Below are 24,476 nucleotides of genomic sequence, written 5' to 3'. Positions count from 1 at the left end.
CTAACTAGCTACTAACTCATACCCGTGTCGCTATAAGAAAGGTCATGAGAACAACAAAATTAACTGGGTTCATCCATTGCATTTAGCATTATGTTGTGTACAAGTCAAATGTTTGGCCTAAGGGTGGTGCTGCAGGAAAGGTCATAGGGTCATCACAATCAAGACGGATGTTCATTTGGGGAATATGAATCCACTAACTAAATATCATCGCAATCCATCATTTACATTTTGAGATATCTTGTGGTCAAAGATGATATTTTGGCCTGAGAATGGCACTGGAGGGAAGGTCATGCACTCACCAGAATTGATAGGGTTCATCCTCTGAGGAGCCTGAATGTGTTCACCAAATTTCAGGGAAAACAGATTTCAAGATATGTTGCCTTGGGCTGAAGTGTGTAATAGGCAGACAAGACAGGTAAATGGAGAAGCATACAGGCGGATGGATGCGGCCATCCCCGAGCTCCACCTGCCCGTGGGGCACTGAGCATTGAATTTGAGAAAAAATTTGAAGTCGAGGAGGAGAGAAGACAAAGGAGAAGAACAACAGATAACAAGGCCTACCTTCCAAATTTGGAATGACTAGCTCTTACATTGTCTGACATCCTAACACTTTTAGTGCAGATTAAAAATAACAACAATAGTAATAATCTGACCACTAAGGGTCCATCAGTTACATGGCTAATCTACAAAAGTTAGATGAGTACAGAAAGGCCAAGAGTCAATTTGTAGCAGCATACAGTGTGTAGATGAATATGTATATAAAGGTTTACATGTATGTGTAATATATGTACAAGGAGTATGTATATCCATGTCTTTGTGTCTACATGTCTGTCTATGCACAGATACATAGTGTATAAGGTGATGGGGTATGTAACATACTGTGTATATGTGAGTATATGTGTATGTAAATACCATTTTTCCTTGCCTAAACAAAGCACTTAAGTACCCAATATGTATTATAAGAAGTCACTGTATATTTCTGCAAAGGAATAGGACAGGGAAGGTATGGCAATGTACTTTTGTAGCTGCAACAACACAATTTCCCCACAGTGATCAATAAAACTTCATCTTATCTTATCTTATGGGAAAATGAACATGAATGAATTTACAACAAACATAAAAATGCGACTCAAAATAGGCTATTATTGTTGTTTATTGTCTTCTAGCAAGGGTCTTCCATCTGCATCCACTCTTATTGGTGCCTACATTTCAGATAAGAGTGTGCTGAAGCTCAACTATCCCTCTGAAGGAATACAGCCCTTCGTCCTTTTTTCCCCGTCTGTTCAAATAAGATAGCACACTCATGGGGGTCAGACTGTACAACCAATGTCATGAAGACATCGATCTTTCTGTAAGTCGTAGGAATGTATTGTAGCCTATTACAGCTGGATGTTTGAGACTGTGTGGTTTTTCTAAGCAAAAGCGGCACAAGAAATAGAGCAATAACCTTGGTACCCCTGACCTTGTAAATCAGGGTCTCATATTTTCCGGTTTGAGAAAAGTAAATTCCTTTCTGAAACCTCTTTTTAATGCTACCAGAAACTGAATTGAAGACCATCTACTGGCAAGAATAAAGAGACAAGGCTGGGCAGGCAAACGCAGCCTATTTCTGACTGAACAAAGACAATAGTCCAGCAGGAGAGATAGGCTGTCATACACCTCCAAGGCATTTTTTTTTTTTTTTTTTTTTTGGAAATGTATTTAGTTTAGAATCCTAATGGTGTCTAGTTATGATTTTTGCTTGTTGCCAAGATCAACTAATTTCCCATGGGCTTTGTTTGGCAACCATTTTGAACTGATGTCCACATTAAGAGAAAAAAAATGGCAGTTTTCAAAACTTTTGAAACACACAGCATACAAAGATAAATGATCAATTCAAATCAGTTTAACAGCATGAATCCAGTGGAAAGGTCACAGAAATCGAAGTTGTGAAAACAGAAAATAACACGTTTAGGCTCATGACAAAATCAGTTTGGCTGTTTTGTTTTGCAGTAGTTTCCTGGAGCAGACAAATAAACCTGATTTATTATATCAACTGAAAGGTGATTAAATGGATGGAAATCCCTCTGACATAGATGGCTATCTGATGACACTGGCAAATTTAAAGCAAAAGACGTCAATATACCTTTCACTGATCGCCATCAGTATCCATCTCATTCGCACTTCATGAAAAGCGGGTTCCATACATGAAGAAATATGATTTTTTTTTTCATATTCTTTTGGCACTTTGCTTCATTTGACAGTCACAGCAGAGAGAGACAGGAAAGGCAGGGGAGAGAGAGGGGATGACATGCAGCAAATGGCCTGAGGTTGAATTTGAACCCAGGACGCTGCAGTCAGGACTCAGCCTTGATAGGTGGTGCAAGCTCTACCAACTGAACTACTGGGAAATATGATTTTTTTTAATTATTATTATTGTGCTTTTCATTTCATTCTTTGTTGTCAAAAAAATTGCGTCACTGTTTTCTTTTAACAGAAATTGTCTTTTGATAAGTATGTGAGCAGAAAAGCCTTTTTTATTAGCACTTTTGAATACTTCATTTCACTTAATGTCACACACTTAATGCCACGTACGCAGCCTATGCCACATATAGGCTGCATACTGTAAAGTAGGCCTATTTGTGGACAGCTACATCTACTTTATTAAATGAAATGAGTTATATGACTTGAATAAAATTATTTTGGCTCAACAATCAATCCACTCTGGTCATCAATCATCAACAGATAAATTTTCATCTATCGCATTGGCGATGTAAAGGTAACTGCTTTGTATTACCTAAAAATACATGTACTCTCAGAATCATCTGATTCAGTTGTCACATAATTTTCATTTTAAGTGCAACAATAAATCCAGAATAAAGAGCAGTGGCAAGGGGGCTGTATGGTGTTCTGCTTAGAATTTTTGGTCTGAAATGTTTCCTCTCCAACACTTGAAAATAAAGCATTTTCCATTTTCTTCTTCACTGCTGGAAATTCCATGACCTCATAAACCATCCGTATAACACCCTGCTAATCTTCTGCTTTATTTTAGCAACCCAAAAATAACACGTGTGTAATCTAAAGATTAAAAAAGATAACTTGGAAAAATCACCGTTTACTCGGAACTTGTTTTTATTTTTCATTTTTACAGCTTGAGCATGATGCATACAGCCCCGAAATGTGAGACATCTGGGAAAAGGGATTTAGTCTATTAAAAAGAATTTGACATCAGAAAGGGTTGTAGTACAGAGATTTCAGCCCATGTGATGACAGATACATTACTCACTTACACTGAAATTTTGCCTGCCTTTTGCTTGTACAGCAGCTGATTATGACCTATAGCTCTGTTGAAGAGTTAAGCGACATGTGACGGCTGACTGGCCTCAGGGCTGAGTTGGTGCACAGTGTTTGACACCTTCTTGACAGTCCATTAAATTGTTCAATCCATTTATTAAGCTTGTTGTAAAAAAAAAAAAAAATGTAGAGAAACAAACCTGTTCCAAAAACTTTGATGACAGATGAAAGTGTTGGGGTTGGTGTGTAAATGTGATTTACGTGAGTTTGTATTTATTTTGAAATGTATGACAATTTCGGACGAAAAATACAGCCTTGGTGTGCAAAGACCTTTATCTCGGGGCTAACTCAACCCTGCTCAGAGCTGGGTTTGTGGAAATTATTTTACTAAAGTATGTAGTTATTCAGACAGTACTCACGATGTAACCTGATGCTGTATTCATTTTATTAAATATACATTATTATTTTTCATTAGGGTGCACAAACCCAAGACAACATTTTATAAGTCAGTTGGCAGAAGGGGTCTTGATTTGAGCCCCACAACAGGAGGAGTTAATGAAATGTCTAAAAGCAGGTGTAATACAGATTTTGAATCAGTTGCTCCATGGAGAAGCTCGGTTTATTGTACTCTGACTATGGTGATGTAACAAACCACTTCACTGCATCAGATTCTGAGCTCATTCTGAGTTATTCTACATAGTTTTTGATTAAGTAAAAGAGTGGAAGAGGTCCATGACTCATCTGATCCAAGAGGTTGGTCTTCAGCCATACGTTATACCGGATTTTCTTGGAATATCCTCAGAAAGCCAGCATTAAGGTCTGCGGTGTGAACCAAGGTCAGAACAAATTTTAGAACAACAGCAAAAGAATGCTTTTGAAAAGCCCGAGAATGTTTGTTCAGTTGAAAGTGTCCTCAAACTCATTCATTTAGTCATTTTAATCAGGATACCCAGAAGTCATTGATTGTTTTGGATCTTTGCTGCTTTGCACTGCTTAAGTTTGCAGTAAATTCAACTAATTGGAATTACAGAATAATTGTGATTATGATTTTGGTGACAGTAAAACAATAGGTTGTAGTGTGTCAAACACTTTAAAGGTTTCTGTAAGGGTTACTCTGGCTATCTAGCTATGGAAATTAACTGATTCCTTGTGGCTACTAATCGAAGTCACTAAACTAAACCCAGCAAATAACAAGTGCATTGATTTGTGGGAGAAAAGCTGCCACTACCGAGTGTGTCCGTCTCAGGGGCTGTTCAGGTGGGTGTGGCTCCAGTGGAAGCAGAGTAGACACTCGGACATAGGTGGTTAGTGGCTAGTGTCTTCTAACCACTGGCTCAAACAGACCTCAGCAGGACCAGTAGGGGTAAACCCAGTGAGGCGTGAGGTCCGGTTATGGTGCAGATCCCATAACCTCTCCCTCAATGTGGACAAGACCAGAGAGCTTGTTATAGACTGTTATAGGGCTGGCAAACAGGATCATGCACCACTAGTCATCGACGGGACTGCTGTGGAGAAGGCCAGCAGTGTGAAGTACTTGGGGGTTCACATTGCTGACGACCTCACTTCAACCACCAACACCACAGCAGTCCTCAGAAAAGCTCAGCAGCTGCTCCACTCCCTCCGCAGACTCAGGAAAACAGGAAAACATGCTTCCGTCGAAAGCATCTTGACTTATGGCTTCACCTCCTGGTTCGGGTGCTGCAGCGCCAACATTATGGACCCGCTCCACCCCTCCCACCACATCTTATCTCTTACCATCAGGGAGAAGATACAGAGGCATCAGCTGCAAAACCAGCAGGAAGTTGAATAGCTTTTTTTTTTTCTCAGGCTGTAAGGCTTATTAATGGGCTGTCCCTCCTCTCAATACATACACCCACCCACACACACTCTCATCCCGGACAGCTTGGTTTACCTGCCAAGATGAGAGACTGAACGCACTACCTGCACTTTGAGAGAATGAACTATTTTTAATCTTTAACTAAATAGATTTAAAAAAAAACAAAACAAAACAAAACAAAACAAAAAAAATGCACAGACTTTATTTCTATTTATTATTCTATTATGTTTATTTTTTATTGATGTTTTTATTTGCACTGTGGTCACTGATCGAACAACAGAATTTCGTTCATTTGTGTATGCAAATGCACAGTGAAAATGACAATAAAAATCTTGAATCTTGAATCTTGAATGAACTGAGGCTAACCTCTAACCTCTAGGCTACAGCTGGCTCAGGGCTTAGATAGTCTAGGGCCACAGAATCCAAGTATGAAAAGAGCTATATGGTGTTAGCTGCATGTGAGAGGAAAACATAAAAGCTTCACATGAAGGAAATTCTAGTTCAGTTTACTGATTAATTCCAGTTTCATTCAGTAAATAACAGTCACAAAGGCTGATAGAGGCTTGATGCCGAAAGTCATTAGATAGCCTTTTTAACTGATCAGTGTCACATCTCTGTGACAATAGTTAGGACTGCTGACTGAAGTAAAAACTATTTTCATTTAGCCTTAAACACACACAGCATGCCAAGCTCATCCCTGTGGTCTGTGTGAGGGAGTGCAACACAGGGACTGGAGAAAGGGTTTGGTCTTTCTTGTCACATACTTGGACTTTAGCCTGAAAATGGGTTAATGGAGTGTCTCTTAAATTACGATGAAGAACAAATCCTTGAAAGCCATTGTAGATCCTGATTGACAGACATTACCAGCTCCCCAGTGCTGCTGATACAAAGCTGCAGACTTTCTGACATTTTTCAATTCACATTTCTTCAGCCGACATTGAGCCTGCCAACACAGAATTGCTGTGAGGATGGAAATTTACAGATTGTGTGAATTTATTGAAGGCTGTGTAGGCAGGAATCATTGTCTGTCTGAAAGTACTGTCTCCTGGATTTATTTCTTTTTTTCTGACAGGTGCGTTTGAGGTTTGTATGTAATGTGATTTTGCTGAAGCAGCACTGCTTGTATGTACCAGAGAAATTCACCCTAATATGAAGCTTGTCTTCTATTAGATGCTGTTTATGTGGTTCTCGCGTCAATACTGAACTGTTAAAGGGCCATTGCAGTGACTCTGCAAATCACTGGGATAGATAGTATCTATAAAATGTATATACTTTAATTTTTCTGCTAATCTTTTCCCAAAGCAAGCAGTCATATTCTGGAAATCCAATATCATTATTCACTGGGGAAAAAAAAAACAAACATTTTTTTTTACATGGACAGATTATCAACTATGATACATGATGTGTCGCATTTCCTGGCTCTACAGTGAAAGCATCAACCTTGACAGGCTGCAGTCTGTGACAGCGAGGTGTCTTTTGTTTATTTGTATGATTCTGTTGTTGTTTCATTGTTGATCACAATGTAGCATTATCAGGGAAGAAATAGAGTGATAGTGAGTTTAATGCGTCCTTTTGCATTTCATCAGAAACGCAGCACACGTACCAATTTACATCACTGATAGTCCCCAGGGAAACATTTGCTTTCCACAGCCAAATGATCACTTCTGTGGTTTATGAATGGTGATGACTTGGTTAGCTGCCAAAGCAAAATCTTTCAAGGTGGCCGTTTCAACCACAAATTCATTTTTAAAATTGAGCGATTTTAATTATATGTTGTGAAATCTCTAGTAGCCCCACATGGTTTGCAAAATGGGTTGTTGCAAAGTAAAATGTGGGGAAACTGTAGCAAATGGGCCAAACACCCAGAATCCCTGGCATGGTCCTCTAAGTGCCTACAGTATCTGACTGGAGGGACTGCAACGGTAGTTTAGGGAGATTTGCAAATCAAGTCCGTTTATGGGTAGACTGGAGTTTTTGTTCATTAAGATTTCTTCTTCTCTGGCCAAGTTAGTCACTTCGTCCTTGGCTGATCACCAGTTAACCTTTCCATCAAATTTGGTTGAAATCCGAGCATATGTGACAAATGGATGCTCCTCGATTCAAAGGGGACAAGGCCTGCTGAGCCTCTGCTATCATAACACGTATGGCTGTGAAAGAATGGGACAAAGAAGTCGCTGTCATTTGTATGGCAACGACACTCTCTGCATTTTCCAAAACGTCCACTCTGGAGAGAGTTTTCTGTGACCAAAAACGTCTTTTTCACAAGGACAGAAAGTGACAGTAACAGAGAGTTGGCCAGTTTGGTGCATAACACTTTGTACAATGGGCAGTCATACATGAAGATTTGTTGAAGCTGGTGTGTTGAACATTCACACACCGGGGTGTGTGTGTGTGTCAGTTCGTTGGGGGCGATCTCTGAGGATTGATTACACGTTTTTATATTCATGTGAATCAAAATGAATGAGCTGTTTGGTGAGCTGTTTTGTCAGCCCATGTCAAACAGGTTTTCTTTTTGTTTTAATCCTCTTGGAGCTTGACTTTGACTTTACATGTTGGCTCTGGTGCCAAACCGCCTCTGCAGCGCTGTGTTAACCTGCCTGTACTGAAGGTGAGTGGCCGGTCTTGACTTTCCTTCCAAAGGGTGTGAGGAGGCACCACTGTTTGGACATGTGTTTGAATTTGTAATTTGGATTCAGGAAAAAAGTGGGCTTTTTTAATCATTGCATTTGGGACCGCAAAGAAATACAAAACAACTGAAATTCCTGCTTGGTAAAACTCTCTGTCATTGACCGACATCTAAGTGAACTCCTGTCAGTGGAGTTTCCCAGCATGCTTTTGGGCAATGAACATTCACTGAGTCCAGTCCAGTTCATTGTTGTTTGGCTCCTGTTCCCTGTTTAGGTCTTCAGTTTGGACGTGTGTTTTTATCATGAGCTCTGTGTGCTGAGTTATTAAGTTTAAGGATGATTTTACATGATTTGTGCACCGTGACTCTTAATGTCTACTCTTTCGGTGGAGCTCCATCGGCTACAGATTTTATTATATGATACCAGGATTTTAGCTGCTTCAAAGCAAAAGAGTGGATATTGAAGATAGTCAAAGCAGTGTCGTCTCTCACAAGTAAACCCACTTAGCAAAGACAATCTATAAATTACCTAAAGCTGAACTTGCTGAATATTTAGAAGGGTAATTTATTTGTCAGAAAGCCATTACTCATTACTTGCTGAATATGAATTCAGATTCAGGTTCATCCCTAGCTGTGCCGTACAAGCACAGTTTGTGACATCAGGAATGAGTCGAACCTCTCGACGTCTGCTGTGCAAATCAGAACGTGACCCTGCAGAAAGTGGCGGTGCAGTGTGACGCGGTGGACAGCTGACAAATACAAGTCACTGCCTAAACACTGAAGTCACACTCAGGCAGCCTGGTCAGCCCTGTCAACTTATACACTTATACAAATCTCTTGCCAAATAAATGTTAATATCAAAACTATTACCTACACAAACCAGACATATGCTAATACGCTCAGCCTACCTTACAGTGCATACTCAGTGAGGAGTCAAAGGTACAGGTGCTTTCAAGCCATTTTCTGTAGTTTATTCAATATTCCTTTGGCAAAATATATAAAACTGTTATTAAATAGCCATTGATTTTTTTTCCAGGATTTAGAAAACATCAGGAGGAAGTCTCTGCAAAGTTTGGTGTGTCAGTTGTAAATAATGAAGATGGACTACATTAGAGTGTGAGGAAAAGATGGAAGAATTATATATATACGGCATAAAGTATTGAAATTCAGATGGTAATTGATCATATTTTGTCAACCAAGGACTTGAAGTCAGCCACTATCGTTCATCATCCTCTACCATCCAAAAAGTAGCATCATTCAAAAGGAGATGGCACTTTTTTCAAATTCAAATCATTTTTGCCAATAGAAAGGCAATTTAAAATGATCCTATGCAATTTCTTCCACATTCCCCATAAAATATTGGGCACAGCTTCATGACCTGACTCTTATGATTTGTGAACAGTACTCCTATTATCTGCCAAGCATTGCAAGTTCGGCACAAGTGAAAAAAAAAAAAAAAAAAGATAAAGAAGTGTTCGCTTTTTCCTCAGTGAGTGAGGCCCATATATTTTTAAAATAATTTTGAACATGTTGAGAAGCCCAACAGGTCATGCCACTCACTCCACACACTGACATGCAACACAAGTGAGAAAAAGATGAGCACCAAAATTGCTCTTGTGTGTTTTCCTGTGAAGAGAGCAATGCAAGGGCTGCTGCTTTTTTGGATCATCTGAGTCTAACCTTCAGAAAGCTGCTGCCTCTGTAAATGAAAAATTGCCTGAGTTGCTAGTCAGCGTTGATATCTGTCATGGCTGACCTTGCTCAGTTTGCAGGTTATTTACTCTGGAAAACCTCTGAAAAGCTCCTTTTCCCTTTGAATGTGAATGAAAATGACAGTCTGCTATTTAACAGTGAACAACCCTGATTATAATGATGACTTAAATGAAAAGCTAACATCTCCTGTTTGCTGCAGTTTATTTCCCAGTGAGCACAAAGCTTAGCTCCACCTGTGTGCAGGCCACTCTGACTCAAAGGCAGCTTACCTGCCTCCATGCTTCTCCAATTATCCAAAACCATTCAGAAAATGAAGAAAATATTTATATTAGTCGCGAGTGTGGGCAAACCTGCTCTCAGTTTTCCCGTAAAAGAAATTTGAAATAGAAGTCAAACGCACACACATTACATCTGGGTCTCAAAGCACCAACAAGATATTAAAGGCTGGCAAGAAGCAATCAAACTACACGCTGTAACAGTCTGAACCTGCGGGTCCAAAAGTTTGGAGAAATGTTATTTCTTCCCTCAGCTGGCTGACATTTACCACAAAATCAAATATGGATTTCAATTGATCTTAAATTTGATAAGCGTCTCTGTCAACATATTGCCAACAAAAACACAAGTTGTAGGGGTTTTTTTTATTTTTATTATTTTTATTTATTTATTTTTTTGGCAGTGGGGAAATAATATGAAGAAAAGAAAACTCGTTAACTACCAACATGATTTTGTATGCAATACAGCCAGATTCATTTACCCCCAGAGCCTCACTGATGTGAGCTGATAATGACACCGGCTAGAAATAGACAGCACAACATGTGGCAAACAATATGCAAGCAGCTCAATCACAATGCACAAGTTCCAGAGCAGAGGTATTTATTCAGTTAAACAGTGTTTTGGAAGAGCTTGCTATCAGATTAGGTCAAAATCAAATTTGTGCCAAGCAGAAAACATCAAAAACAACTTTCACTTGTTTTTGAGTGATGCATTTTGCACCATCACATGCATTTGAATCTGTTTGTAGATTATGCTTTGACGGATGGATGGATAACAAGTGTCAACTGGAGAGCTGGTTGTCCATTCACAGTAAGCAAAACTGTGTAGCTATTTAGCACAGGTGGCAACAAAGTCACAGAAATGATGCTAAGGAAATGAAAATAGATGGATAGAAAACCTATGGGATCAGCTGAGTGGCCGTGTAGAGGCTCGGAGCTCTGTACCCCAGAACCTCAATGTCCTGAGGGCCGCCCTTCAAGAAGAGTGGGATGCCATGCCTCAGCAGACAATAAGTCGACTTGTGAACAGCAGGAGACGTCGTTGTCAAGCTGTAATTGATGCTCAAGGGCACATGACAAGTTATTGACACTGACATTTTTTGTTGTGGTATACCCACCACTGTTGTTGGCTTTTGTTTCAAGAAATTGTTTGAGATGAGGAAATCACCAGTGTATGCTTCTACTTAAATGCCCTATTTTCATGATATAATATCACTGTAGCATGAACTTTTTACATTTTCCGTAAATTTCACCCAAAAGCCAAATATCCCTAACTTTTTGTGAGTAGTGTATATGTATTTACTGATCCCAGACATTACATAGAAACAATAGTGCTCAAGATACAAAATAAATAAAGTCAATCGATATAAAAAATAAGAAAAAACAACAACAATGCACATCCAGTAACAGTAATAAAAAAATAAAACAAAAATACATCTGTAGAATATTTATAATATTTAAATATTTTATATTTATTGACCTTTCTCATTTGAATGTTTGCATAGACTATAACAAAATATATTTGTAAAATATCTGTTGAATAGAATATGGATATATGGAGTAGATGCATGATAATAATGTATAATTTACAATATCATTTGCATGTGCAAATGATATTGATGCCTGATACTGGGTGCCAGACACTGTCAGACTTGGTCCAGCTCTATGAAACACAATGCAACATACTAGCATACCTAATAAATATAATAAATATATAATATCACATAGGATAACATACTATACTTATGTAATGATAGTAGAAATATAAAGATGTGCAAACTCACGATGAGCACAGTTGCTGTGAGAGCAAAACAGAGTGTAGTGTGGTTGAGACAGAAGCTCCAGAGCTGAGAGTTCTCTGGGAGACGGAGCTGAGGTGATGCAGAGAGTTATTGCTTTGGGAAAGAAAGATTGACGAATAAATATCTAATTAAATAAATAGGAGAATTTGCAGTGGGAATTTGCACTGGTGCTCTCTCTTTAATAGTATTGAGTTGAAGGACAGCGCTGACTGGCAGAACAGGAACAAAGACATAAGCTTGCTGCCGCATCACTGAGTGACATCATCGCCTAATGACCAACACATGCTGCATGTTTTCCAAAGCTCATCTGTCTTTTAGCTTACTGCTGTACAGACGTGATGCGCGGCACACCAACATGTGCTAAGCATGACCTTTGGTTCACACTGTTTTCTAACATCTGTTGATTCGAGCTATTGATGACTTCACCACGCCACAAGCTGTTAATCCATGGTAAGGCGATGTGCTTGCTAGTAGCCCAGTCGCCATGGCAGGAGGATGGAAGGCTCTAAAAATGGCAAACGGAGGAGCCTGTTTAATCTGAAAGGGCAAGGAATGTGAGTCTGGGATGAAAAGCTGTGAAGAAATAATCAGCCCCTAAGCTTATAGTGTATTTCCCTAAGAGTTGTAAATATAATAACATGATCTCCAGTTGTGTGTGTGTGCTTTTTTTTTTTTTTTTTTTTTTTTTTTTTAGCATAACATTTCTTTATAAGTTTATTTAGAAATTAAAATACATCTGTAATCCATGCTCTTGGCTGCATATCTTTATATAACCCACAGTTGCTCACATTCCATTATATTGCTGAAGTGTCAGCCTAAAAAGGTGGTAAACACTCTGATAACAAGCTTGAGCAGACTGAGCTTTAGTGGGTTTACCCTCCATCTCTGACTGGACCATGACAGATACAACAAAGTGCGGAGGCTACGAACAGCTTGCAGCATCCAAGACATGTGAGAGGCTCTTGCAGTGTTATTACTACCACAGGCTCACATCTCGGTATGCCCCAATCCCTCTGTGTCTGAATGCATCAGAGAGTTGTTTCCATTCCAGTACAGATGAGCTGCTTTTGCACAGTTTGTCCCTGCAATGCTTCAACACACAACAAGTAAACCCGTTGTGATTGAAGACATTGTCCTAATTCAAACAAACTATATACTGAAGGATACAACATACAGTGCAATCGAAATTCAACCATTTCTGTAATCCTCCACATATTGTCTTTGGTCATACTGTAGAATTTGTGTCTAAGCTACAACACTGTAATATATACTAATAATATAATACTGGGAACAGATTTACACACACAGACACAGACACACACACACACACACATTGAGAAATAACTATATTTCAACTTTTACAATTTAATAGTTTTTGCTACCATGACTTCCTGATCTGTGGCTGTTAGCCTCACCTTGATGGCCACTCATGTAACATCAGCCTGCCAGACAACACGAGGCTGAACTTGCCGCTGCTTTCACCGGCAAGGCTGAACAAGGCTGAACTTTGAGCGTGAGCATGCTGAGCAGCATGCTGAGCCTCACACTGTGTGAGTGTTTTGCTCGGCACAATTGAAAATCCATCATTGTGTGGCACAAGTAATTGGAAATGATAGGGTTCAGGGCATGAACTTCTTGTGTCGCGTCCTCTGTGAAAGCCCCATAACTCTAACCTTAACGATTTTTCCTGACCGAAATGTCGGACAGAAAGTGTCTGCTTTCTGCCAAGATTTCACACAGGAGCTTGATGGCCACAACTAGCTCCCTGCTGGCCACATCCAGAAGCCAGACTGAACAATAGGTACCACTGACTTTCTCATCATCGACATGTACCACTTGGGACCACCTGTTTCAGGGATGATGGTTTTCACCCAAACAGTTATGGGACAAAAAATTTGACTGCAAACCTACAATATAACATCAGCCGCCCTGTGTTGTCCTTTCTCCTGAGCTAGCTGCCCAAAACAGGAATGTAGACAGCTCCCAGGGAAATGGCTGTAACCATCAACAAAATGAACTCGACCAGGATTCTGATAACGATCCACACACTCCCCAGCCTATCCTTCCCCTTGCCCCCTCAGGATGACCTCTGACATACTGAGGAGAAAACTGGAGGAGATAGGTGCAGTATTAGCACTTAGGAAAACAAAAAAACAAAACAAAACAAAACAAACAAAAAAACAGAAGGGCTCCACTCATGCTTGGCCTGAGAAATTTGCTGGAGCTCTCACAAATGGCAGAAATGCCTGTTCCCTCAAAAAGAGAATCAAAAAGAGAGAGAGAGAGAGAGAGAGAGAGAGAGAGAGAGAGAGAGAGAGAGAGAGAGAGAGAGAGAGAGAGAGAGAGAGATTCAAATCCTAAATGTTTAAGATGGCCTCTTAAACATTAAATCCTTAACAAATCATTTATGGTCAGTGACCTAATTACTGATGACCACACTACATTCAGTTAGGCATCCACACCTGATTCTGTTTTTTATACTTCCATCTTTCTTTTGTCACAGTAGTCTCTCGTTGGGGATCTGGTGACTCCTTTGAATATCAGGCACAGTACTCAGATATAAACCTGCTGTGCTAGCTGTCACAGTGAGTAGGTCTTCAGAACAGAGCACTTCATTTTTAGATGATTTTGCAGAGTGGCTATCCTTCATACACTGTGGCTGTGACAGGGTCTTTATCATGGGAAATTCTAACTTGTGGGTGAGGCTGCAAGACATTAAAGCAATGGATATTACTGGTCTTTTAAGTTCTATAGATTGTACTCAGTATGTCCAAGACCTCACTCACAACCATCGATCTCACCATGGATCTTATCACAGCCTGAGGAGTTTTAGCTGATATTGCATATTTTTCACTAAAGCCTATCAATACAGAGCGTACTGTAATGAAACCCTGTCTGAATTCAGCAGTACTTCAAAATTTTATGTCAGTTTTTCACAGCTGCCCACCCTCTTCACCCTCATCCTGCAGCAAATAAGCTGATATATTTTTGTGTTAAATGACAAGATAATATATGCATCGGCCCACTTAAGGAAATAGGGTCAAATTTAAAACCAAAATTCCTTGGAAAAATGAAGACCCTCAAAAGGAATTGTTGCAGACTTAACAAAAGTGGAGCAGAACCAAAGATCAAATTCATTATTAGAAACCTCCTCAATGAATACAAGCAAAAAAGTAAAATTGCCAGTAAAGTACTAATTTAAAGACATTGCAGGGAATCATGACAACCCTTGTTGTGTTCTCAACACTCAGCCATTTAGTACATGCTACTGCCACAGCAGACCCTGGTCTGCTCTCAGGTCTTGTCCACATGGATAGAGATTTTGTTTGAAAACACAACTTTACTTTTCCATTTCTTCTTGAACATATCTCTGTATACATAAGAACAAGGAAACATATATGTCTTTGCATTATGAGCATGTGCAAAGAAACTGAGGAGTGACTTCAGTGGTTTGTTAGCATGTTGGGGTTAGCTACAAATGTTCAAAATTGTAGGGAAAAGGAAATGGAATGATAAAAACATAGCTGGGTGATTTATCTAGACAAAGGAGGGGGCTGAGCTCCCTCAGTCCCATATGAATACAAGTTGTTGAGAATAGCCGTATGATCAAAGGGACAGCTGTGTGAGGTCAGCGTCTTTCTGTGAGCATGCACAAAGAAGCAGTTTGATGCTGTGATCTGATGAGTGTGGATTGGGCTGCATATTTTCGTCCAAACCTGACCCAAGCCAGAGAGCAGAGTAATGAAGCCTGACCCAAACCTGACCAGCATTCTTTTTTTCTTGTGTCTGAATCCGACTCAAGCCCGAGATTTTGATTGTCTTCCATTGGTGGGTCAAATTTACCACCTGAAATTGCCTACATATTGCCTTCAGCATTGTCACGTAAATTCCAGCACAATACAGAATGTTGCCCAGAACACACAGTAGGTCTATTATTCTTATTAATTTTACACCACAGTTTCACTAAAATAAAGTTGACATGACTGAACCCGACCCAAATCCAAACATAATTTCCAGGTTTTTGTCCAAACGCAGAGCAATGGGCGAAGGTTTGGTATCCACACTGTAGGTGACATGAGCATGTCTGTGTTCTGGTACTATTACACCAAATTGCTACCTCATCATCCTTAACAGACTGGAAAAGTGAGTGGATCTATTAGGCAAAGTCTTAGATTGGTTTAGGCTGTTATTATATTGGTTTACATATGTTAAAATCTACTGAATCTGGGATTTGTTAGTTTCCTTGGGTCACCTTTGTGTCACAAAGAAATCAAAATTAAATTTCATGTGCAGCAAAGCTCTTATCCTGGGCTCTTAGTGGCAATCATCATATTAGCATTCACCTTTATGCAGATGATACCCACATTTATATCTCTAGTGCATCAGACAGTCTAAACTCATTTCAGATATCAGTGCTTGAATATCACTCAATTTTCTTCAACTGAACCATCTCAAAAAACAATGTCAAAAACAATAAAACAGATGTATTACTGATTGGGAGGAATGGAATAAGAAAAGGATTTCAGATCCAGCCTCTTAAAATGTACAATCTCAGGCTAAAAACTTTGGTGTTATTTATTTATTTATTTATTTAGAGAGGACAGTGCACATTAATTAACATTGCTGTAAATATGCCATTGTTAGCCAGAGGCTAGTTTACAACCGCAGTCCTCCGGCATAATGTTAAAGAACTATTAAAATATGCAAAAAGTGACACAACGGTCATAATACATAAACACAGGAGACATAAAATTTAGAGTGAAAATACAACATATCCATGTGGGAAACAGAGTGGCAGACAATGACACTAAAAGAGAGACAATCAATTATGCAATTAAATAAAACTGGCCAAGATGAACTGTCAGGGATGGATAAATGAGATGGAGGTGCAGCAATGTAAAGACCAGAGCAGAGTTTCTTGTTGGAATTATGCTAAGATGGATTGAGAAACACAACAAAACCAAAGACATACAGTGTAATAAAGTGCTACAGTGCTCATGGAAAGTGCTGCAGTGCTCATAAAAGTTGTTGAGGTTAAGGGTTACCTGTCAGAGGTGAATAGAAGGGATGGAGGTGCAATAATGCAAAGTCCAGAACACAATTTCTTGTTGGGAGTTGTGCTAAAATCAATTAAGAAGAGTTAATACATTTGTAAAGTGCTGCAGTGCTAGAATGAATTAAGAAGAGGTAGTACATTTGTTAAGTGCTGCAGTGCTCTTTATAGTTTACCCATGTCACTGCGCATGTCCGTGAGGGAACATGTGCAGCGACTTGGGGAGCCATGTACATTCAGTTAACAATGATTACAGGTCTGGTTGGACTTGAGCCAGTCTTTTAAATGCCTTTTAAAAATAAGAAAAGTAGAGCAGTCTCTTATGGAGGTTGGCAGGCCGTTCCAGATTTTGCTGCCTCTGACTGATAGAGCAGACTGTGAGAAGGAGGTGCGCCTAAATGGAATTGCACAGTCTCCTCTTGTAGTTACTCTAGTATTGGTACCGTTGGTGGATTTACGTTCAAGAAACTGACACAGGGGTGGAGGTGCAAGTCCGTTCAAAATCTTAAACACATAACATGCAAGTTTAAAGGTGATAAGACTGTCAAAAATCAGATTATGGTGTGTAAGGATGTCACAGTGATGATAAGAGAATGATTTTTTGTCAAAAGCTTTCAGTTTTTTTTTTTTTTTTTTTTTTTTTTATAGAGAGATTCAGTGGGTTTAAGTATGGCTTTTCCCGCCAAAGACCAATTTGTGAAGCAGTATTCAATATGTGAGAATATCATAGAGTGCATGAATATTTTTGCTGCTTCTTCAGTTAATGAGGATCTTATTTGCCTGAAATTGCTCAGATTGAAATTAACTGTTTTGATTACTTTTTTCACGTGCTTTTTGTAGGATAGGGTAGGGTCTAAAGTGACTCCAAGGTGCTTAAACTCTGTCACCAAACTGAGTTCTGCTCAGGGAGACTGCTGTCCAGTAAGTGCCTCACTTTTTTTTTTTTTAATCACTGATTGTGTTCCATGTCAGGTATGTTACAACTGCCCTTCACCAGTCGAGGAACAACATGAAAGTATCAGCATTTTTTGGTCAAAATTTCAGGTTATTTTTTGCCAATTTTCTGGGCAAACAAATTTTGTATTCATGTGTCTAATACTGTAAATTTTGACACAAATTTACTACAAATGAATATTGTCCATAAATTTTGGGTATCAGTGTTCTGGATTACTAATAATCAGTATCAGCCCTGGGCAATCAGTATTGGTCGATCACCAGACCAAAGATTAATTACATATTAACCCAATATGTGCCACATAAAGCCCACAAGTGCACAAACTCCTTTCCTCAGGTGGTTCCCAAAGCCAGGACAAAGCCCTGCAGCTGTTCTGCTTTCTGTTTCATTGGCTCCATACCCAGGTTATTATAATTTTGCATTTCTCATTAGTTTTTATTTTTATTTCATTTTACCTTTTTGCTTTCAATTTCAGTTTAGTTTTAATTAGTTTTAAAGTGGGGTTCCTGATTTAGTTTTTGAAAATGCGTGGTTTTAGTTTAGTTTTTATTTGTTTTTCTTTTTATTATTTTTACTTAGGACAGGTGAACAGCCATCCACAAAAGACAGCTATAAACGATGTGTGTCAACAACTGGCAGAGGTGGGGAGTAACGAAGTACAAATACTTCGTTACCGTACTTAAGTAGATTTTTCAGGTATCTGTACTTTACTTGAGTATTTAGTTTTCTGCCGACTTTTTACTTTTACTCCCTACATTTAAACACAAATATCTGTACTTTTTACTCCTTACATTGTCAAAACAGGCTCGTTACTTCTCTCTCCCTCTCTCTCTGTTTTTGGTGGGGGCGGGCGGGCTCGTTACTCCCCTCAGCCTACACGGATTACGACATGACGTAAAAGACTAAATGCAAAGAGAGGGAAAGGTAGAGAGAGCGCGCGGAGCAGTTAAAACCAGTGCTCGGGCCCTAAAAAGAAAATCTGGAGACATGGAGGAAGGCACTGGGCCAGGTGTGATAATGTTAGCCGACAACGGAACAGAGTCGGAGAAGCAAGACGTTCCCCATCCATGGCCTTATTTAAGAGAACTATTTGATTTCGTCGGCTCCAAGAATGATTCATGGCGAATGCATTGTGTCTTGTGCCAACCTAAAAACCATGAGCTTCTGGCGTTCAAGATTTCCCCCTCGAATCTGAAAAAACACATAGAGGTAAGGTGTATTTTCAGTTGTTATCATTAGCTGATTGATTTATTTATTGTGATTAGTTTACAATGTTAGCAATGATATGGGAACATTTTTAAAAAAAAAATATATATAACAGTCCTGCGCTAACACCAGCTAACGTTAGCGTTTGGTTTAAATAAATTAATAAATACTAACGTTAACCCAGCAACCCTCAATTCATTGCCGTCGTGCCACTGGTTAAAGTTAAGTAACTCTTCAGGGCTAACGTTAACGTTATTTGGTAGAAAAGGCTTTCATGCCAAAAGCCTTGAAGGCTAACGTCCCCTGTGTGCCAGTAGTAATTAAGGCAATACTTCACCGATTTTTTATTATTATTATTATTATTATTATTATTGTATTAGATACTCGCTATTAACTTCAGGAGATTGGGTATTCCAAAATTAATATCCATCAACTTGCTGTAAGTTAACAGTGACTGGCTTTTAACGACAGAAAAACGTCATAAAACTGGCGTTTACAGACTCTCACATACATCGTTCTGTATAATCCAAGTCTTCTGCGTCAAGCCATTTTGCTTGGATTATATAGGACAGGGGTGGGCAACCATGTGGCATGGAGAGCCTAGAGGCTGCAGGTTTTCCTGCCAGGTGATTTCACTGATTAGTCCCTGCTCTCTGCTTGAAGGTGAGGTAATCAGTGAAATCACCTGGTGGAGTTTTTGGTTGGAAAGAAAACCTGCAGCCTCTTGGCTCTCCATGGCCCCTTCACAGCTTGTAAACATTTGCCCCTTTTCCACCAGAAAAAACCTGGTGCTAGTTCGGAGCTGGTGCTAGAGCCGGTGCTTAACTGGTGCCAACGAAGAACCGGTTTGCTTTTCCACCGGTCAAGAGCAAAGTGGAGCCAATTCAGAGCCACGTCATGACGTCTTCGGAAAACGTGATGATGGGTGTGCGAGACGCTCGCTCAGAATCACAATAACCATCATGAATGAATGAATGAATGATACTTTATTAATCCTTTGCAGGAAATTACATTGTCACACATTGTCACGGCAGCTCCATCACTTCAACACACATAAAACTACACACTCATACAATACAGTGGCTGCAGCGTCTCTGTCTCTGTCTGCCCGTCCTGTCCTGAAGCCGGTGAAACTGATCAGTGAGTCGGGGATGATGTTGGTGAGCCACGTCTCAGTCAAGCATATAACGCTGCTTTCCCGATACAGTTTCTGGCCCCGGGTGGAGCAGGATCTGGATTTATTAGCAATGCAAATACTGCATGTGTCTTTACAAGCCTACATTTCAATACAGAGGCGAAAAACACAATTATTGCCGGCTACCTGTCGGATTCGTGATCGGAACGAATGACAGCTGTTTAGTTATAAAACGGGTGCTTCTCATCCTTAAATGTAATTTGCTGAGCCGCGTTCCATGCCGCTGTAAAATCAGTATAACCCACGGCTTCTCGGGGATTATTGTTTATGTTTATAGCGTTCGCAGTTCCTGTTTTGTTTTGTAACCCCGCCCACCAATGACGCGGTGGGTCGCGTCATCGGTTCTTTCTCTGGCTCCTGTTTAGCCCCTGCTCGGAGTCGGTGCTTGCCTAGCACCAGTTTGGAACCAGTTTGGCACCAGTTTGGCCCCAGCTCGGGCGGTGGAAAACCAAAAAACTGGTGCTAAGTCAGGCACCGGCTCCGAACCAGCCCTGGTGGAAAAGGGGTATCTGTGACGTCGTGACGTCACAGTGACGTAGGCCATGAAGGGGTCTATAGGATGATGTGTTTGAGAGTTTGTGAACAGATGTTGTATATAGTTTTTCTGTCGTTAAAAGCTAGTCTCAATTAACTTTGAACAACAAGTAGGTGGATATTAATTTTGAAATCCTTCATCTCCTGAAGTCATCTAACGGTGAGTAACTGAAATACAGTAAACATATAAAAACAGTAAAAAACAGTAAACATATAACAATTCTACTTCTGTCAGCTGAACTACCTCTCCTCTCTTGTCTGTCTTGTATGTGTGTATTGTCACTCCCAGAGAAAGCACATGAATCACTTGGAGAGGTACAGGAACCTCACTGCACCTTCTCTGAAGAGGAAGTCACCCTCAGATGAAGGCCCATCCAAGCAGCTTAAACTGTGGGAAACTAAGAGACTGTCACAGAAAAGTGTGGATGAAGCCATCATGAACTTTGTTGTTCAAGGTCTGCACCCTCTCAGTATTGTCCAGCAGCAGGGTTTTAAAACTCTTGTGCATCACCTGCAACCAGATGTGGTTGTAATGTCCCGGGGTACCATGAAAAACAAGGTTGAGAAAGCAACACGTGAAATGAAGAAGAATCTGAAGGCTGCTATGAGTGAGGTTGGGTTCATTGCTACCACTACCGATTGCTGGACAGCACACAGACGGAGTTTCATAGGAGTCACAGCACACTGGATAGAGCCTGATACAATGGAGAGATGCTCTGCAGCTTTAGCATGCAAACAGCTCAAAGGATCACACACATTTTCTGCTCTTGCTGGTGCCTTGAATGACATTCACACAGAATACAACATCCGTGACAAGATCGTGCGCACAACCACTGATAATGGCTCTAATTTTATTAAAGCTTTTCGCATCTATGGAGAACTGGATGAAAATAACAACCAGGAACTGCCTGAGGGGGCAAGGTCGAGTGAAACAGCAGAAAGAGAGAGCAGCGAAGAAGAGGAAGAGGGAGATGACAATGTGAGTCTTGAGTGTGTTGATGCTGGAACCATGCTGGATGAAGATGATGGCCTGGAATACCAACTGCCAAAGCATCATCGCTGTGCCTGCCACCTTCTGAACCTGGTATCAACAGTTGAAGTTTCAGAGGCAAATGCCAACACTGTCTACAAGCGACTCTCTCGTTCAGCATTTTCAAAGTACTGGAGTCTATGGAACAAAAGCGGTAGATCCACTGCAGCTGCAGAGATCATTGAAGAAAAATGTAAACTCCAGCTCTTGAGGCCAAATGAGACAAGGTGGAATTCTCTCTTCTTGGCTGTAGAGAGGATTGTGAGGATCTTGAGAGAACAGGGAGAAGGAGCCGTAGCGGCTGTGTGCAGTGCGCTAAAAATTCCTATGTAAGTAACTTAAATTTTCACACCTTAGTACCTTAATTACAATTTATATATAACAGATAATATTATTACTATTCGTGTGACTTCTACCATTAAAAAAATGGAACTTCTGTTGTACTATATATATGATTTGTGTGTTAATATACAGAAGATTTTTAAGTTTTTACAGCCACTGATGTGTTGTGTTTTTAAATTTTGTTTTCTGACAGGTTCACTCCTGCTGAGATTGCTTTTCTCACAGAATATGTAAAGACAATGAGCCCATTTGCAAAGGCGGTTGATGTTCTTCAGGGAGAGGCCAGTGTACAGATGGGATGGCTGGTACCCACAATAACACTTCTCAAGACTAAGCTCCAGCACATTCGACTTTCCTCCAAGTTCTGTGTGCCTTTAGTAGATGCTCTTCAAGCAGGACTTGAAAGGCGTTTTGGGCAGATGCTTGCTGATCCAGAGCTGATTGCTGCTGCCATTCTCGTCCCCAAGTTCAGGACATGCTGGACAAGTGACGAAAACATCCTAAAACTTGGTTAGTTTCAAAACATTGGCCTAATCCTTTATATTTATATCCTTTATAGAAGATAATGGAGGAAATTTTGAAATCTGAATCAATAACATACTGGGTAATTATTTTTGATGCAATAACAAGTGAATGTTGCAAACAAAATCAAATTCCTATGTTAATCATGTTTTGTATTTCAAAAATTATTTTACAAAACATGTTAGCATAATAATTTTGGGAGCATTTTCAAAATAAGGGTATAAATCATACACATATTGTAAAAGTACTGTCAAATATTGTAATCTAATTCTATGATCTATTTTTTTTAATCTAGGTGGTACAAAGGTGATGTTTATGGGAAAAACATAAAAAAATATATATCTTTCTTTGGTTTTGTATTCCACAGGCCTTGACTTCATCAAAAGCCATCTGAAGGAGCAATCTGTGGTGCATCCTAGTGACACTTCATGTTCATCAGAGGAGGAGGACTTCTTTTCCGTCATCAAGCAGCGAGATGCTCAAGAAAACTCCAAGCAGCTAGAGTCCTATCTGGCCTGCCCAGCTGATACCATGGATGTCCTGAAATCCTTCCCAGCAGTGTGCAATTTGTCACTGAAACTCAACACACCCCTACCTGCATCAGCTGCCTGTGAGCGGCTTTTCAGCACTGCAGGACTGATTTTCAGACCCAAAAGGGCACGCCTTGACTCAAAGAACTTTGAGAACCAGCTTCTGTTGAGGCTGAATAAAAGATTTTGGTAGTTTGATGGAGGTGAGTGAATTTCTCACAAAAGGAAAAAAGATTCAATTTGACTTGAAGTTTCCATGTTCATGTTCAGTGTTTCTAGAGCAAAACAAAATGTGGACTTGCATGCAAAACTACTAAAAGATATCCAGAGTGGCAGTGACCAGGAACTGAATAAATAGAGGCATCATTTGCAGGCCTGTGCAGGCATGCCAGTATCTCTCACACTCTCTCTCTCTCTCTCTCTCTCACACACACACACACACACACACACACACACACAGAATGGACTTTTATGCCACTTTTGAACATCATGCCACCACGAGTTATATTCAAACTAGGATCTGCCACAACAATCTGAAGCACTTGAAGATGGTGACGTCCATCTTTGCCTAAATATGTAAGAAACATGTTTTTATTGCAACTATAAAGTGGCAAAGCATTCATTATCTTTGTTGTTTGCTGAAATCTGTAACTTTTGTATTTGAGTATTGAGTATTTTCTGTGTTGTGCTAGCTAATACCTCTGTGTGAATCAGACATCACAACTGGTGCGTTGATTAATCCCAATTCTTTGAACAGGCTTTACTGACACTGTCAACTCGGATATGCAACCACAAGCTAATTGATACTTCCAATATTTCAGGGCTCCAGCCACAGCAAAAGTGCTCATTTTGGAGTTTACCAGTTTCAGCTTTAAGAGGTTTTTGGGAAACCAATGTCACATCATATCATTACTACACGTCAGGTAGTTGGTAGTTGGAGATGAGTGAATTTCTCACAAAAGGAAAAATGATTCAGTTAGACTTGTTTCCATGTTGATCATAATGTTTCAGGTTCTGCTGCTGAAATGGAAACTTGATTTGTTTGCTGTTTGATTTGCAGGTTGTTAATAAATGAGGAAAAGTTCCTATTTTGTGTGCCCTGAACATTTTTTTTGTCTGTATGTATCATTAATCGTAAAAAAACAAAAACAAAAACAAAAAAAACATTTTTACTTTTTACTTTTGTACTTAAGTACATTTCAGAGCCTGTACTTTCTTACTTTTACTTGAGTAAAGAAGTTGAATTGGTACTTCTACTTTTACCAGAGTCTTTTCTCACACAAGTATCTTTACTTCTACTTAAGTACAGAATGTCAGTACTTTTGCCACCTCTGACAACTGGTGAAAAGCATCAGCATCTCTGATGAGCCATCATGAAATATTGGGACACAAATTTGTCACATCAGTGAGCTGTGAACGCAGTTTTTCTTGTCTGGGCCATTTGAAAAACTACCTGAGGAACAGCAGTTGAGACACTCGGACCAGTAACCTGGCACTGTTGGCTATGAACACTGACAGAACGAGGACCCTGGACAGCGACAAAATCATTGATGACTTCGCATTCAACCATAACAACAGACATATTG

General features: G+C 39.8%; 1 protein-coding gene across 1 annotated transcript; it reads left to right on the top strand.

The window, feature by feature from the left end:
* Positions 1-22,038: 22,038 nt before the first annotated feature.
* Positions 22,039-23,129, top strand: LOC115354630 (uncharacterized). The gene is made up of 2 exons (XM_030045062.1): positions 22,039-22,348; positions 22,728-23,129. Exons 1-2 carry the CDS (start codon positions 22,078-22,080, stop codon positions 23,081-23,083), a joined length of 627 nt encoding a protein of 208 aa, XP_029900922.1. The 5' UTR covers positions 22,039-22,077; the 3' UTR covers positions 23,084-23,129.
* Positions 23,130-24,476: the final 1,347 nt, after the last annotated feature.

This window comes from Myripristis murdjan, chromosome 22 (genome assembly GCF_902150065.1).
Source record: "Myripristis murdjan chromosome 22, fMyrMur1.1, whole genome shotgun sequence".
Lineage (NCBI taxonomy): Eukaryota > Metazoa > Chordata > Actinopteri > Holocentriformes > Holocentridae > Myripristis > Myripristis murdjan.
This window is presented reverse-complemented; position numbering and strand designations above follow the sequence as displayed.

Excerpts from the sequence above, each read along its gene's own strand:
- LOC115354630 (XM_030045062.1), top strand. The coding sequence starts at position 22,078 with ATGAGCCCATTTGCAAAGGCGGTTGATGTTCTTCAGGGAGAGGCCAGT. Across the intron at positions 22,349-22,727 it reads CGAAAACATCCTAAAACTTG|GCCTTGACTTCATCAAAAGC; the intron begins GTTAGTTTCAAA and ends TGTATTCCACAG.